This window comes from Tachyglossus aculeatus, chromosome 12 (assembly GCF_015852505.1).
Source record: "Tachyglossus aculeatus isolate mTacAcu1 chromosome 12, mTacAcu1.pri, whole genome shotgun sequence".
Lineage (NCBI taxonomy): Eukaryota > Metazoa > Chordata > Mammalia > Monotremata > Tachyglossidae > Tachyglossus > Tachyglossus aculeatus.
This window is the reverse complement of record NC_052077.1, coordinates 22565074-22581254: the sequence shown is the minus strand read 5'-3', so window position 1 is coordinate 22581254 and position 16181 is coordinate 22565074. Positions and strand designations below refer to the sequence as shown.

General features: G+C 40.6%; 1 protein-coding gene across 6 annotated transcripts in view; it reads left to right on the top strand.

Moving 5' to 3' along the window:
• Positions 1–16181, top strand: part of FBXW7 (F-box and WD repeat domain containing 7) — a 166538-nt gene that overhangs the window by 142864 nt on the left and 7493 nt on the right. For all 6 annotated transcript variants that reach the window (XM_038755284.1, XM_038755283.1, XM_038755282.1 and 3 more), the window contains 5 exons: positions 1792–1926; positions 10595–10718; positions 12331–12467; positions 13502–13615; positions 14924–15105. In XM_038755284.1, the coding sequence (XP_038611212.1) occupies positions 1792–1926; positions 10595–10718; positions 12331–12467; positions 13502–13615; positions 14924–15105 (692 nt within the window). The remainder of the gene's footprint in view (positions 1–1791; positions 1927–10594; positions 10719–12330; positions 12468–13501; positions 13616–14923; positions 15106–16181) is intronic.

Below are 16181 nucleotides of genomic sequence, written 5' to 3'. Positions count from 1 at the left end.
AAAGTCACACAGCTGACAATTGGTGGATCCGGGATTTGAACCCATGACCTCTGACTCCAAAGCCCGGGCTCTTTCCACTGATCCATGCTGCTCTTCATTGTAATTTTTTAACATTTTTTATCTCATCAGCAACTATGTACTAAAACTCGTTAGATGCCCAAACTTAGCCTAAGACTTTCATTATGTATTTGGTATTTTGAATTTTAATTGATTTAAATGAATTATTAATGGTTTTGTTGAAGCATCATGACTTAGTGACCCCTTTTCTCTTGGATAACTCAAAGCAAAAGATCAATAAAATCCCTTTTGTAAACTTTAATATTGTGTTCAAAATTCCATAAGAATTTGAAAACCAAGTAAAACTTGAAGAAGGCTTATATGTAGAGAAATTAAAGCAGATTTGTTTCAGAGTTTTTGTACTGTAGATTGTTTATAATATGTGTTCAATTGGTGAGTTTGCCATGCATCTGTAATGAATCTTTTAAATCCAATAATGCATAAGCACGTAGTAGAGTGCTCTGCACCCACTAAGCACTCAATACAATTTATGAAATTTTCACTGGGATCATCTTGCTATGGAGCAATCTATTTAAACTGCACTGAATTAATAACTTTCAAATGTTTGTGTTTATGTACATGACTAATCATATTTTAGCCATAGATAGAAATAGAAAGTTGAAATCAAAAGGGTCAGAAAAATAGAGATTTAATTTAATATCTGTGAAGGAATTTTGTTAGATACCTCAAGCCTTGTGCCTGAGCTATTGCTTTCTATTTTATCATCATTATGATGAGACAAAATGTTGAAGATGTCAGCTCCAACAAGAACCGATCCGGCAAAGAGTGGTTGCCTTCCAAATGTCCATAATATTCTGAGGGTGAAAATAAATAATTGAAATGTTTGGAAAAGTTCTTATATGCAGCAGATGTATACGAGAGAATATTGAAGTACAGAGGGACAGCAGTAGGAACTTCAAATCAAAAAAACAGGACCAATTTGAGGCATATAGTAAGTAGGCCTCTTAGGTGTGCTTTACTTCTCAGCACCCATTTAAAAGAATGCGTAGGTTTAAAGTGTGATTAGGAATTGTTTTTTTAAGCACTGTGGTTTGTTTCTCATCTCTTCTTGGTCTTTTTGTTCCAGCTCTAATTTTGCTACAAGATCATCTTGCATTTTCTATTGTTTGGGGCTTTTGCTGTTGAAATTGGTTTTGCATAACAAATCAAGCCTCTTTGAGTTGCAGGGACACACTTGTCAGATGTGCAGTAAATTCAGTTATTAATTTTTTTCTGCAAATGCTGTCGCTAATCTGCCACTTTCTCAGATGAGTGCCTTATTAAAAACATCAAATTTTATGGTGCCCATTAGAGGGACTGCAGAGAAAGGAAAATTACCAGTCAAAATTCCCTGTTTACTCAATAATGTAAATTGATGTTTGCAAAATAAAATTTGGTTTACAGCCAGGATCCTGAAATATACTTGTGGCAGATGAATATATAGCAGGAATAACACAATAACCTTTAGATGATTGAGAGAAACCATCAGCCCCCACCCCCCCGGAAGAAAAGCTGACACTTGGCTGTCTCGTTTATTTTTTTTCTCTTTTTTCAAGTGAAGTTGCTGGTTTCTTAATAAAGTGTAGTGAGACTAAATGGCTATTGCATACCACTACTGTCTAAAGAGGAACGATTGGGCAGAAGCAGCTCTGCTTGAAATTACTAATACACAAATGTTTAAAATCCATTGCTTAAATTACACCAAATGTTGTTTACATGTTCTCTGTTTCACAGAGCTGGAGTGGACCAGAGAAGTTGCTTGCTTTAGATGAACTTATAGATAGTTGTGAACCAACACAAGTGAAACACATGATGCAAGTGATTGAACCCCAGTTTCAACGGGACTTCATTTCCTTGCTCCCCAAAGAGGTGAGTATTATCAATTAATGCTGGGCACTGGGTGCTGTTTGACTATGTAACAGCATCATCTGCCACCTTTAAACACTTCCATGCTAATTATGGTATTCAGTATTGTCAGTTTAACACCGTTAATTGGTGTTAAAGAGGCCTGCAAGTTGACAAACTGCCATGACTTAATAATGCAGTTCTCAGATTAATGTCTGCTTATGAGCTAAGTGACTTCCTTTTCACTACTGGGATAAGTTCCATGAATCAGGGTAAGCCATTGTGAATTCTATCAATTGCTCTGTTTATCTTTATTAATAATTTCTTTGAAGATAATACAGTGTGTTTGGTATTTTGACACTTGTAACACTGGAAAGGAGGACTGGTGGTGACCGTTGTCTGACTACCTGGGCGCATGCGCTCTCTGTTTCTCTCTCCCCTCTTTCCATCTTTCATTTTTATTCTTTCATTCAGCTTTCCAGACCAATAATTTCATTACTTTTACTAAGTGGTCCTTTGTAAGCTTGTTGTGGACAGGGACCCTGTCTACCAACTCTGTTATATCGTACTTTCCCAAGCACTCCCCCATGCATTCCCAGTACAGTGCTCTACACTCATAAGCACTCAATAAATACAATTGAGTATATAATCTTTTACTGTTTACAGATGGATGGTTTTTCTGTTGAGTACCTTTAAAGTTTATTTTGGAGAAATTTAAGTTTGAAATAAATCGTTTTTTTATATACAATAGAATGCTAAGTTCTGTTCTCTGACATTCTGATTATTTACATTTGCAAAAACAGCGGCTCTAGTCCCCACCTGCCTACTTCCAGTTTGACGTTTTTGGTGTATAAATGGCATTATTAAAGTTTAGATTTAGCTGTTGTCCTTTCCTTTAATATGCTAATATAATTATATGTTTTATTGGTGGCAATCCCAGTCTTCAGTCAAGTTAGCTATACAGTGAACGTTTCTCCTTTTCTTCCCCCATTGTTTTTCCTTCGCCTTCATTTTTTTCCCCCCTACTGGATCCTTTCCTCCTTCGGTCTTGATTTCCTCTGTCATTGCCTGTTGCCCTTATGTGTATGTGTGGCGTGTGTGTGTGTGTGTGTGTGTGTGTGTGTGTATCCCTATTGTCTATTCCACATACAGAGATAGAAAGAGAGAAAAATAATCTTTTCCTCAAGACTGATTCTTTTCCAAGTTTTGAAAAGACAGTCCCTTCTAGTTTTCCTAACTGATCATTTGAGATAGAACTTAAATGATTAATAATCACATTCTTTTGAAGGTGGTACTTGACTAATGATGAGTCTGATTCAAGGACTGCCAGGCTAAGAAAAACTGCCTTTTCTGAAACGTCTACTGTTTGTTACCAAGGAAAAGATTACTCATTTCTTTAGTCCAATTTCTGTTTCGTACTGGCTCACGGCAGTCCCAAGCCCATTAAATGAAGGGGCTTCAGGGAACATTATAGGTTCTCTCTTTTGGTTCCTAAGAAGGACACTGAATTCGGTTAACCTTCTCACAGGGATTGACTGAGAGTCAATCTGTTTACCTTTTATTCTTCACAATTTAAAAAAAATGATACTCCAAATTGTGTATAATATTTTCATTTAAATAGGAGTTCTCTCCCTAGTGACCTATTTTCTCCCATTATACAACTAGAAGAGGAATGAGCAGACTGAATCTGTAACTTCATATGCATTTTTGTGGGGATTTCCCAATTCAAAAGAATAGGACTGCACTTTTAGGATCAAGTGAAGGAACATTTTTTGAGCAGGAGGAATTCAAATACAAATCTTCAGAAACACCAACTGGAATTAACTGACCAGAAGAACATCTTTTGGTTCTTTTTAAAATGGCTTTATGATGATTTATTTTAAAATAATAATAAGTGGGGTGGGAGAGATCGGGAAACAGGCAGCAGCCAAACCGTTGAAGGATTATTATATTTTTTTTTGCCTGGTGCCTTTTGCTCCTCATTTGCATAATGTTCCTTTCAGCTCTGCAAGAATGAAATGAATGAGGCTTCCCTTGAGTAATTGATGAGACCTATTTGAGAACTATCACCATTCATCAGAATATCTTCATCTCTATTTACTGCAGGAAATTGAACTTCTGATCCAAGTTATAATGTCATTTTATACTGGCTAACTTTTCTGATATAATTCTTTTGATAGATTCCAAAGTTTATTTCCAAACAGGTCATTAAACCCACAAACTCTGAGAAGATGACTGATGGTATACCAGGTTTCACAATGCTTGAGAAATAATGCTAAGTAAAGGTGAATTTGTGGAACAGCTGGGAACAGAACCTAAGATTCCTGACTTCTGGGTTTGCCAGGTCCTAAAGAAACACAAAATACTTGTTAAAAAAAAAACAGCTTAATATGCCACTGAACCACAGCCAACTTTGGGAAGCATGGCAACTGTTATATTGTGTAGTGTTGCTGTGCATAGATCCCCCTGGGATCCCTACTAAAACTACAGAGGGGCTAATCATTCAAATCGAATCTGGATCGTCAGGGTTGACATGGACCCAACCTTTTAAAAAGTCATATCTTCAATCCCAGAACCAGCCAGTTCTTTGGTTTTTATTTCAGCTCAGTAAGAGTTTATGTGGTTATTGGCTCTCTGCATATATTTAGGTTCTTTTCTGACCAGAGGCAATGTACCACGTTCCTATCCAGCAGTACAACCTTCTGCCACACCACCTAAGTGTTCCTTAATTATGGTGCTCGTTAAGTGCTTACTATGTGCCAAGCACTGTTCTAAATCCTGGGCAAAAATTAATCAGGTTGGGCATAGTCCCTGTCCCACATTGGGCTCACACTCTTAATCCCCATTTTTTACAGATGAGTTAACTGAGGCACAGAGAAGTTAAGTGACTTGTCCAAGGTCACACAGCAGACAAGTGGTGGAGCCAGATGGAGGTGGGATAAGAATCCATGACCTTCTGACTCCTAGTCCCTTGATGTATCCACTGCACCATGCTGCTTCTCTGAAAGCATTTCTTCTGAGACAAACTGAAAGCAAAAATTACTTAAGAAAGTAAAATAACAAATAAACCCCTTTCATTGGGACCAAAACCCTCTTTCCCACCCTTCTACACTTTTTAGAGAGGAAGACATTTCCAGGGAAAAGCTCTTTTTAAAATTTTGCTTTTGCATGGAAGTAACTTCAAAGGGAAAATCAAATCCTCAATTGCTCAGGAATCAATGCAACAGTAATCTAGTTCTAGTCGTCCCCTGTGTGAGGGTGGGCATTGGGGAAGGAAAAGGGGTGCCTGCAGTATGCTTTTTGGCTCAAAAAAATTCAACCCAAATACGAGTTTCAAGGAGATGCATCCTGTGCCTTTTGTGAACCCTGCGTATCAAACAAATGACAACTGAAGGTGAAGAAAAAATTCTTTAAGCTCTGAAATTGAAACTGCCCACTTTTAAAATTAATTACTGAGCTTTGAAAGATTTTGTCTTTAGCGGAATTCTAAAATGCTTTCTCAGTAAGCCTGATTTTTAGAGCAGATGTTTCACAATGTGGGTTATTTATGGAAGCTGAAGTGTGGAATCGTTACTCAGAATCTTCAAATAGTAACTGTTTAAAATACATACTTAATAGAATATCAACATGATCAAAGCCATGAAAGAGCAGTTTTCCCACCAGTGCCTAAACATTCGATTCAAGTTCATATAGTGATTTTGGTGCAATGTGTTAGTCATTTCTTTCCTGAAGTGAAATATTTATTTTAACTCTTTCACACTAGAAAATCCAAATAATTTGTTAGTCAAATTGGGTATGTGCAATTAGAGTTGTTGATGTTTTTCAGGTGAATGCATCAGTTACTAGGATGACCAGGAGCTCTTTCTTGTAGAGAATTCTTTTACTTTTCAGCATATCACTCCAGGACTGACTGAATGGCCTCATCCTGAATATTCATTCATTCATTCATTCAATCGTATTTATTGAGCGCTTACTGTGTGCAGAGCACTGTACTAAACGCTTGGGAGAGTACAATATACAGACACATTCCCTACCCACAACGAGCTTGTGATGGAAATGGATTGGGTTTTCTTTTTCCAGGTGTTGAAATGCAAGTTTTTCCCCATTCATCTATAAAGATGATATTTAAAGGAATATGATATTTTAAATTATTGTTGTGATCAACAATGCTCCCTCCTGAACCATTATTCCAAGATGTATAAGAAGGTGGAGGCCCTTCCCTGCAACTGGCCCTCCTTGGAGACACTGCCCGCACCTAAAAAAATCTCTTGTATAAGAGATGACAGTAAAATGCCAAGCCTAAATGATGGAGTTTTTTTTATAAAGTTTTAAATTGTCACCTGTCAGGTATCTGAATGGTATTGCTGCCTTAATGGCCAGCTTCCTGAAGCAGCATCTTATTATTTCTGCCTGCTTAGATTTATAAGACAGCAACGGGAACATTTGTATAATTCGATTAGACATTATTGTCTCTGTAGACCCAAGAAGCCTGTCTAAATTGCAGCCAAGTGAATAGCAAAGCAGCCCCTAGCCTTTATCCTGAGTTTTCCTTCTTTCCACTTGATTGAAATGGTTTTGTTTTCAATCTGAATTTTGTCATTTAATTTTATTTTTAAAAATGAAAGAGGTTATGCTGCTTTCTCAGAACGTCAGATCTAGCGTTGATTTTTATCGTTTGGTTTTGCTGTGGATCTTTTATGCCTTAAAGTTATCCATAATTTGTCCTCTCTAGAAGAAAGCAGTGCACTCAAATCTCCAAAAGTGCAGTAATAATAACAGCCCTCTCCAGTAGACCGTAGTACCCGTTGGTTGCCAACTTTTCTTTATGAATATGAGGACAGTGATTTTTGAGGGAGGGTAGACGGGGGAGGAGAAGGCAGACTTGAAAGACCAGAAAGCCATCATTTTGGGTCTTGTCGGCTGTGTTAGGAAACTCTTGGGTCTTGTCAGAGACTTGGGATAAGCATGCCTTAGAGTCCAGCGGAAAAAGCTGCTGGAGCCATCTACCCCAAGGAACGGGGAGCACAATGATCTCATTTGCCAAGCTACCTCTGAAGCTTGAAAATGAATGAAAATAAATGTGTGGTTGTAATCTGAGATGAGTACTGTCAGTGCTGGGGTTTCACAGTCCTTCATCCTGTAGGCTGGAGTGTACAGGGTTTGGCCCGTGGGTCACACCCAGTCCTAAAAATAATCCTAACCAAGCTACCTGGGATGTAACAAGAGTAATGCCTTGAATTTAGAGAGTGCTTTCACAGTATGTGTCTCATTTAATCCGCACCACATCCCTGGGAGACAGGAGATCCAGGTATTATTTTCCCTATTTTACTGAAGCCCAGAGATGTTTAATATCTTTCCCAGAGTTGTACAGCAGGCTGCTGGCAGGATCCTCAGGAGTCTTCCAACCTCCTTGATCTCAGCTGCCTTCGACACTGGACTATCCCCTTCTCCTGGAAGCATTGGCTAACTGGGTTCCTCCTCCTATCTCTCTGGCTACACCTGTCTCAGACTCTTTCACTGGTTCCTCCTCTTCCTCCTAGCTTCTAACTGTGGGAGTCCCTCAAGGCTCAGTTCTGGGTCCCACTCCCTTGGAGAACTCATTCACTCCCATGGCTTCAATTACCATCTCTCTGTGGACAATTCCCACATTTACCTCTCCAACCCTAATCTGTCTTCTTCTCTTCAGTTTCATATTTCCTCCTGCCTTCAGGACATCTCTACTTGGATGTCCCGCCGACACCTCAAATTCAACATGTCCAAAATGGAACTCCTCAACTTCCCACCCATACCCTGTCCTCTCTTAGACTTTACCGTCACAGTCCAAGTCTTCCCACTCCTCAAAAATCTCAAGCAGTTGCCCATCCATCTCCACAGCAAACAGAAACTCCTTTCCCTCAGCTTTAATCAATTAATCAGCAGTATTTATTGAGCATTTACTGTATGCAGAGCACCATGCTAAGTTCTTGAGAAAGTACAGTATACTAAGAGTTGATAGATGCAATCCCTGCCCACAAGGAGTTCATTGTGGGCAGGGAGTGTGTCCATTTATTGTTACATTGTACTCTCCCATGTGCTAGTACAGGGCTTTGTACCCAGTAAGTGCTAAATAAATACGAATGAATGGAAGGAGCTTACAGTCTATACTCAATAAGTTCTCCCCCTCCTACTTTACCTCACTGATTTCCTTCTACAACCCAGCCCATACCCTTCTCTCCTAATGTCAACCTACTCCCTGTATCCCAGTCTCATAATAATAATAATAATAATTTTGGTATTTGTTAGACACTTACTATGTGCAAAGCACTGTTCTAAGCACTGGGGAGGATACAAGGTGATCAGGTTGTCCCTTGTGGGGCTCACAATCTTAATCCCCATTTTACAGATGAGGTCACAGAGGCACAGAGAAGTTAAGTGACTTGCCCACAGTCACACAGCTGACAAGCAGTGGAGCTGGGATTAGAACCCATGACCTCTGAGTCCCAAGCCTGTGCTCTTTCCACTGAGCCACACTGCTTCTCATCTATCTTGCCACCCACCCCATGATCATGTCTTCCCTCCAGCATGGAACTTCCTCCCCTTTCAAATCCAACAGACCACCACTCTCCTCACTTTTAAAGCCCTCCTGAAATCACATCTCTTCCAAGAAACCTTCCCCAACTTGATGTTTGCTCCACTGCACTTATGTACATATCCCCATACCCAGACATTTCCCTTATCTGTATATATTTCAACATATATCTTCCCCCTTCTAGACTAAGCTCCTCTAGACTGCAAGCTCACCGTGGGCACATGTTACCAACTCTGTTGTATTGTTTTATTGAACACTGCCAAGTGCATAGTACAGTGCTCTGCACACAGCAAGTGCTCAATAAATGTGATTGATTGTGGGCAGGAATTGTGCCTATCAACTGTAGCGTATCGTACTCTCCCATGTGCTTAGTACATTGCTCCGTACTGTTCAGTAAATGCCATTGACTGACTGAAGTGCATCCTTTCTAACTTAATGAAAATATTGGGATTACCATATCAAAATAATTGGCCATTCCTTTTTTCACTTTTATATTCAAGAATCGTCCCCTTAGATTATGAGCCCCATGTGAGACAGGAACTGTGTCCAATCTTATTAACTTGTATCTACCACAGTGCTTGAAATATGGTAAGCACTTAGCAAATATTATTATAGTAGTAGTATTAGTGTTAGTATTAAGGTTTCAGCATATTTATGTTCCTTTCACTTAGGTTTATATATAAATTTGTCCCGCCTGCTTCACTTAGGTTGTAAAGTCCTGGTGGGTAAGAACTGTGTCTACTATTTCCTTTGAACTTCATTACTCTGGGACAGAGAGTGCTCAAATGCTATTGCCTATCAGATTGAAGATCTATGGAAGGGCCAACATTTGGCCAGTTACAGGAAGTCACATCATCTCTGATTCGATGATTAAGCTTATTAAACAGATCCTCTTGCAGACTAATGCCTCTCTATGCATGAAAATAGCTCTCTTGACCATGTGCCAAATAATATTGTATAAATCAATCATGCATTGCAGTAAGCCGTTTCATAAAATAACAATTATATATTGTTAGCAGAATTGCCTGATTTCACTAGGATTAGAGAGAGGGGTATAGGTTGGGTTAGAGAGTGTGTGTGTGTGTGTGTGTGTGTGTGTGTGTGTGTTGCCTCCAAGGGAGGTACTGCTGCCATGTCTTGGAACTCCTGTTATTTCCACTTCTCCTCATTTCCTGAACCCCAATATGCCCTTGCCAGAAAAGGAAGTCCTCTCTGGCTGTTTCACCAGAGAGCCCAGCCTGCTCCTGTGTATCCCAGCACACCCTGACATACCTCCCACCTCACCCCAACCCAGGATCAGCACAAGGGTGGAGTTATGTTTTAAAGGGAGAAAAAGTGAGAATGGAGAATTCCTGGCCAAAGCTTAAGCCTTAGTTAAACCAAAGAGCAGGTCTAACGGAGAGAGGGATGAGGGGGAATGCTGTGAATCAGGATATAGTGGTCCAAGGAAGGGATTAATGTCTGTCTCCCCTTCTAGACTGTATGCTCATTTGTGGGCAAGGAATGGGTCTGCCAACTCTGCTGTTTTGTACATTTCCAAGCCATTAGTACGGTGCTCTGCACACAGTAGCACTAAATAAATACCATCAATGGTGAATAGGGAGGCAACGGACTCACCCAATTGAATCCAATTGTGTTGCCACCAATTTTTTTAATGACCTTCATGGCAGAGGAGGGACCATTCAGGGAAATGTGGTCAATAACCTTCTTCCTAGGGAATGGGGCTAATGTTTAAAGAGGAACATGCTCCTCTGGGTCTGGCCTAGAAGAGAGAGAAGGTGTAACGGCTGCCTGCCTGCCCGAGAGTGAGGCATTGGGGCCACAACAGCAGGAGCCAGAGGTGCCTCAGGGTACCAAGATCCCCATGCACAGGGCAGGACTGTTACCATGGTAACCACAGTCAAAGCAGGGAGTCAGACCTGGCCGTCACCCTCCTGAGCCCCAAAACAAGTGCTCAGTGGACCAAGGCAGTGCCAAAGAGAGCATGGTACCCCCACAATTCTGTTTGTATCCTCGCTTAGATGCATCTGCAATTATCCGAATCCTCGGTGGGGGAGTGGAGGAGCCCTGGACACTTATATGGTAGGGCAGCAATTGAACATTTTATTTCCTGTCTCTCCACAGCTGGCGCTTTATGTGCTTTCATTCCTGGAACCCAAGGACCTGCTGCAGGCAGCTCAGACATGCCGCTACTGGCGAATTCTAGCTGAAGACAACCTTCTGTGGAGAGAGAAATGCAAGGAAGAGGGTAAGGTTCAAAGTTAGGTGAAAAAAACATTCTGCTGAGAGACAGGAAGTAATCCCCCAAATTAGGTGGCATCTAAAAGATGACTTCCAAAAGATTAAAAGAAATCGGAAAGGATCCTGTTCTCTTAAGGTTGGGAATGGGGCTGGGGGGAGAACTGTAGTTACAAAGCAGGGAGAAAAAAGTGAAGAGTGAGCAGGGTCTCTTGACACTCGAGAGCTCAATAAAACCGATGATACAGTGGTGAGATTTGCAAAGCAGGGAGGTGTACTTTGCTGCACTTTTTCTGCACTGATGAAGCTTTAAGCCCAAAAGAGAAAGCTGAATGTAAATGGTGTTGATAGGGAAAGATGAAACGAAGAGTTTCACATTTCAGCTTGCTCAAATATTCATTCGATCGTATTTATTGAGCGCTTATTGTGTGCAGAGCACTGTACTAAGCGCTTGGAAAGTACAGTTCGGCAACAGAGATAATCCCTACCTCAAAACGGGCTCACAGTCTAGTCGTAATATGGCTAATAGAAATGAGCCCCCATTTTAATCCAAAGTAGCACCCGCCTTTCTGATGAAACCTTTCACTGGTTCTCCTCAAGATGAGTAATTTTGACGAATTGGAGTTGTATCATGTGCTTCTGTTGTATCTCTCAAGCACTTTGAATTCAGGGACCCCTCGATAAATATCAGCACTACTATTTTTATTTCCCCTGGCTTTAACCCCCGTGCAACTTGCTGACAAGACGTTTTCCAGGGCTTTTTTTATGGTATTTAAGTGCTTACGATGTACCAGGCACTGTAGTAAGGGCTGGGGTAGGTACAAGCTAGGGGAATAGCCTGCTGCAGTGGATAGAGCAAGGGCCTGGAAGCCAGAAGGTCATGGGTTCAAATCCTGGCTCCGCCACTTGTCTCCTGTGTGACCTCGGGCAAGTCACTTAACTCTCTGAGCCTCAGTTACCTCATCTGTAAAATGGGGATTGAGACTGTGAGCCCCACGTGGACAGGGACTATGTCCAACCCAATTTGTGATCCATTTCAGTGCTTAGTACAGTGCCTGGCACCTAGTAAGCGCTTAACAAATATGAGAATTATTATTAAGCTAATCAGGTTGGACACAGTCCCGGTCCCACAAAGGGCTCACAGTCTTAATCCCCATTTTGCAGATGAGGTAACTGAGGTCCAGAGAAGTTAAGTGACTTACCCATGGTTGGAAATCAGTTTCTTAATGGCTCTGTCCAATTTTTTTTTTTTATAAGTAGATAAAGCCCCCCGATCACCTTAGATACGCAAGTACCGAATTTGTTCAGCTGAAGAGCATGCCAAGTTGGAGATGGGAGAGAACTGAACTAAAAGTAAGGAAAGGAGCAGTGGATGGTTTGTCCCCAAAAAGCCTACTAATGCTATCTTAGTTTTGAATGAGATTGTGAAAATAGCTGTGAAATTGAAGGAGAAGTTGATACTGATGACTTGTATTAGTCAAGGACAGTGAAATGAGGTAAATGATAAAGAATGGAACAGGGTACAGTAGTTCTAAAGGATAAGGTCGTTAAAAGTGCTCTGAAATGTGGATTTTATATTTTTGATTGAAGAAAATGATTAGTTTCAACTTTGTTACTTTCAGGGATTGATGAACCGTTGCATATCAAAAGAAGAAAAGTAATAAAGCCAGGGTTTATACATAGCCCATGGAAAAGTGCTTACATCAGACAGCACAGAATTGATACTAACTGGCGGCGAGGAGAACTGAAATCTCCTAAGGTAACTATTCTGAACTAAGTTCATGTGTGACAGGAATTCTTAAGTACAGTCACCTAGCTGTGAGTCTGTCGTTTCTGTTCTGGGCAATTGTTGCAACTTTTGGCATCCAACTCCCTAAAAATGTACCAAAATATGTTACAGTAACTGAAAAGGGTAGCTGCCTAAGCTTTAGTAGCTAATTTTTTGTACCCTGAAAAATACTCAGACCTGACAGAGAAAGGAGTGTTGAAGTGAGTGTGTTGTAATGGCTATGTATATTTTTGCTGTTACTCCTTCGGATTGAAAATGTCCGCATACCCTGTTGGTGAAGTTCATCTTGAACTCAAAAATAAAAGCCCCAAATAGCTGCTTCATTTTGCTTTGTTGCAGCATATGTGTTCACAGCTTGATTTTTTTTCTCTTCCTATCTCTGCTATAATTCAGGTGGGTTTTTTGGTGTCCTTAAGGCTTTCTACACTTTGACAGTACTTGAAATCCTACCTAAGCATGATTTTGAATTTAAAATAAAAGATAGCCAACTTTCACTTGAATGCTTAATTTTAACGTAGCAACAATTCTCCAGTCTCACTCTTGGGGGTGGACCAGTGGATTGATATTGTTCATAGGAAACTCAAGAGTGAAGAATGAATTGAATCCCTTTGGATCCCTTTCGTTTGAGACTATATTTAACCCCTTAAAATGCAGCCAAATAAATCCTGAACAATGTGAAACTGTAGAATTCTAGCTTGATCCTCCCTAGCATCTATGTTTTAACTGTTTGCTTTGTTGACTAAGACTTCTAAAGTACGTTTTAAAAATTGAATTTATGAGTTTTATTTACAAACAAAATACCCATGAAATCATATATGTAATATAAATTGATTTCTAAAATCCTGTCCTTCTCTGAGGTTTGGTGTTTTGTAAGTGCTCATTCTAGGTAGTCTTTCTGAAAATGCTCTTCTTTCCTCAGTGATGCAATTTTTCTTTCTGTTTGTATACCAGTATTTAAAAGCATGGCTCAGAAATGGATCTGGTTTTTGTATCTGTCCTCTCAGGTGCTCAAGGGCCATGATGACCACGTGATCACCTGCTTACAGTTCTGTGGTAACCGAATAGTTAGTGGTTCCGACGACAACACATTAAAAGTCTGGTCAGCAGTTACAGGCAAAGTAAGTTTCCCTGTGGAAAACATTGTTTGCCAAGTGACTGTTTCCTCGACGCATTGAGTTTCTAAGGACTCAAAGTGGCGGGGCGGGGGGAAGCAGGATTGAATTCTGGCTGCCTGATTATTATGAGTAGCAAGAATTCAGGTCGTCTTCTCTAGTAACCGAAAGAAGCCAGCTTGAAGAACGTCACCGTGATGGGGAATTGTGATGCTGGTGTTGTTACAATAGGAATATTCCCTGACTCACTTGGCAGTTATTTCATTTTTGTGGAGCCACTTGTGACATGGATTCCTGAGCATTTGGACAGATGCCGTGCTTTATCTCTTTTAAAGCCTCATTGGTCCCGCAACTGTCAGCCTGAACGTTAAATGTTCCTTTTATCTTTTAGTTTTTCCAAGGCGTGATTTTGCAAGATTGTTTCCCCCCTTGACAGGTGTCATTGTTATGTTGCATGTCATTTGGAAGTCAAAAATTTCATGTTCGATTAGACCCACCTCAAGCAGTGGGAAAGGGAGCTGAGATTGCAGTTTAGTGAAAGAAGCAGCCCCCAAATCACCTTGAGTGTAAACAGCATTATTGGCCTTGAAATGATGCAGTGGTGAAATCTACGTATCTGCCCGGGGCAGAAATCATATTTGGGTAGGATAAGTAACTGGCCTTTTTCCAGGACTTTAAAAAAAATGAAAGGGGAAGAGAGTGTGGAAAATGTTCCCGTTTGAGGCAGTATTTTAATCCTAACTTCCTTTTTTCATTTCAGTATTATATCATTAATCTTCTAAATATTCTGAGTCAGAATTTCAAGATATAAAAAAAGCTCCTCATTGCCACTGTGTAATATTAGTTTTGGATTTATCTTCGAGGTTTTAACGTCTGTCTTTACATGTCTAGAAGTAGCTTGGCTAGATCCTAACTACTGCCTTGGGGAGGATTCAGATGAAATGTGGTATGCAGCCACACCCTGTTCCTCTGGCATTCTGTCATGAGAACTGTTCCCCTGAAAGAAACCACGTTCAATTTAAGTGTTATTTCATAAAAAATACCAGGCTGGAGCTGTCATACCTTAGTGAGAGACTCTGGCTCTCTACAGCCTCACCCAGCCCCGATGTGTAAACGGAATGTGCGTCAGACTATGTGTGGTGAATTTTGACAGTATGGTCTTAGGCCAACATTTAAAATTCTTTCCTAATGGTCTCAAGAGTGAAATGTTCTGGGTGATCATTTTTTTTTTCACCCCAGTTACAAGGGATGTTGAAAATGTAGTTAAAGTCCCTTCCTGCTGACAAAAGGTATTGGTCTTCAATCTTCTATTAGTGTTTAAGGACATTGGTGGGTCATACTGGTGGAGTTTGGTCATCACAGATGAGAGACAACATCATTATCAGTGGATCCACAGACCGGACGCTGAAGGTTTGGAATGCCGAGACCGGGGAATGCATCCATACTTTATATGGGCACACTTCCACCGTTCGCTGCATGCATCTCCATGAGAAAAGGTAAAACCAAACTCTTGAAATCAGTCTTTCCTTTCCCCACCATGCCCCCTTTCTTTTGACCCCATTTACTTACCATTTTTGGCTAATAAATTGGAAGCCGAAGTGCATAGAGCTCATGTGGATCAGGGCAGTTTTAAAGATGGATTTCAAATCTGACCACATGAATCCATACCACTTTTAAACCTTTGCAATGATAGGAATGGAATTAAAATGTCCTCTAACTAGAGAGCTTGCTTATTTTATGGCAAAGCAGGGGCTAGTGTGCACGTGGATCTAGGACTTCCTAGAGTAGAGGTATCCTTTGCACTAGTGTGTTCCTTGGAATTGATGTACTCTTCTGAGAATGTCACCATGCTACAACCACAAAGGGGTTTGGTTTCTGAGTAATTTTAATGATTCTATTCAGTCTTGCCCTTTTAGGTTCTAGTGCCAGAGGTGCTTCAGGCTTTGAGAGGTGATATTTGGCATAGAAATCCAATGACATTGGCAGTAGTCAAAAACTGTAAGAGTCTAGTCCAGTGGGAACATCCACCTGCAGTCACACACAACTGGCAGAATTTACCAGGTCAGAGGAAGGAAATGAAGTGGATGCATAATAAAATACATTTTCCCTTGTGAGTTGGGCAGAAATTTCCACCAGTGCAAACAGGATGGGCACTTTTGTGTAGAGAACCACCACTGGTTTGGCTGTTGACTGGGTAATTTGGGTGATCAGAGAAGCAGCGTAGCTCCGTGGAAAGAGCACGGGCTTTGGAGTCAGAGGTCATGGGTTCAAATCCCAGCTCTGCCAATTGTCAGCTCTGTGACTTTGGGCAAGTCACTTCACTTCTCTGTGCTTCAGTTACCTCATCTGTAAAATGGGGATTAAGACTGTGAGCCCTCCATGGGACAACCTGATCAACTTGTAGCCTCCCCAGGACTTAGAACAGTGCCTTGCACATAGTAAGCGCTTAATAAATGCTATCATTATTATTATTATTATTATTATTTGGGCAAATCCCTTTGCCTCTGTAAACTGAAGTGAAAATATTACGCCCTCCCAACCGTGTACAATTGACAACATGATGTGTATGTTG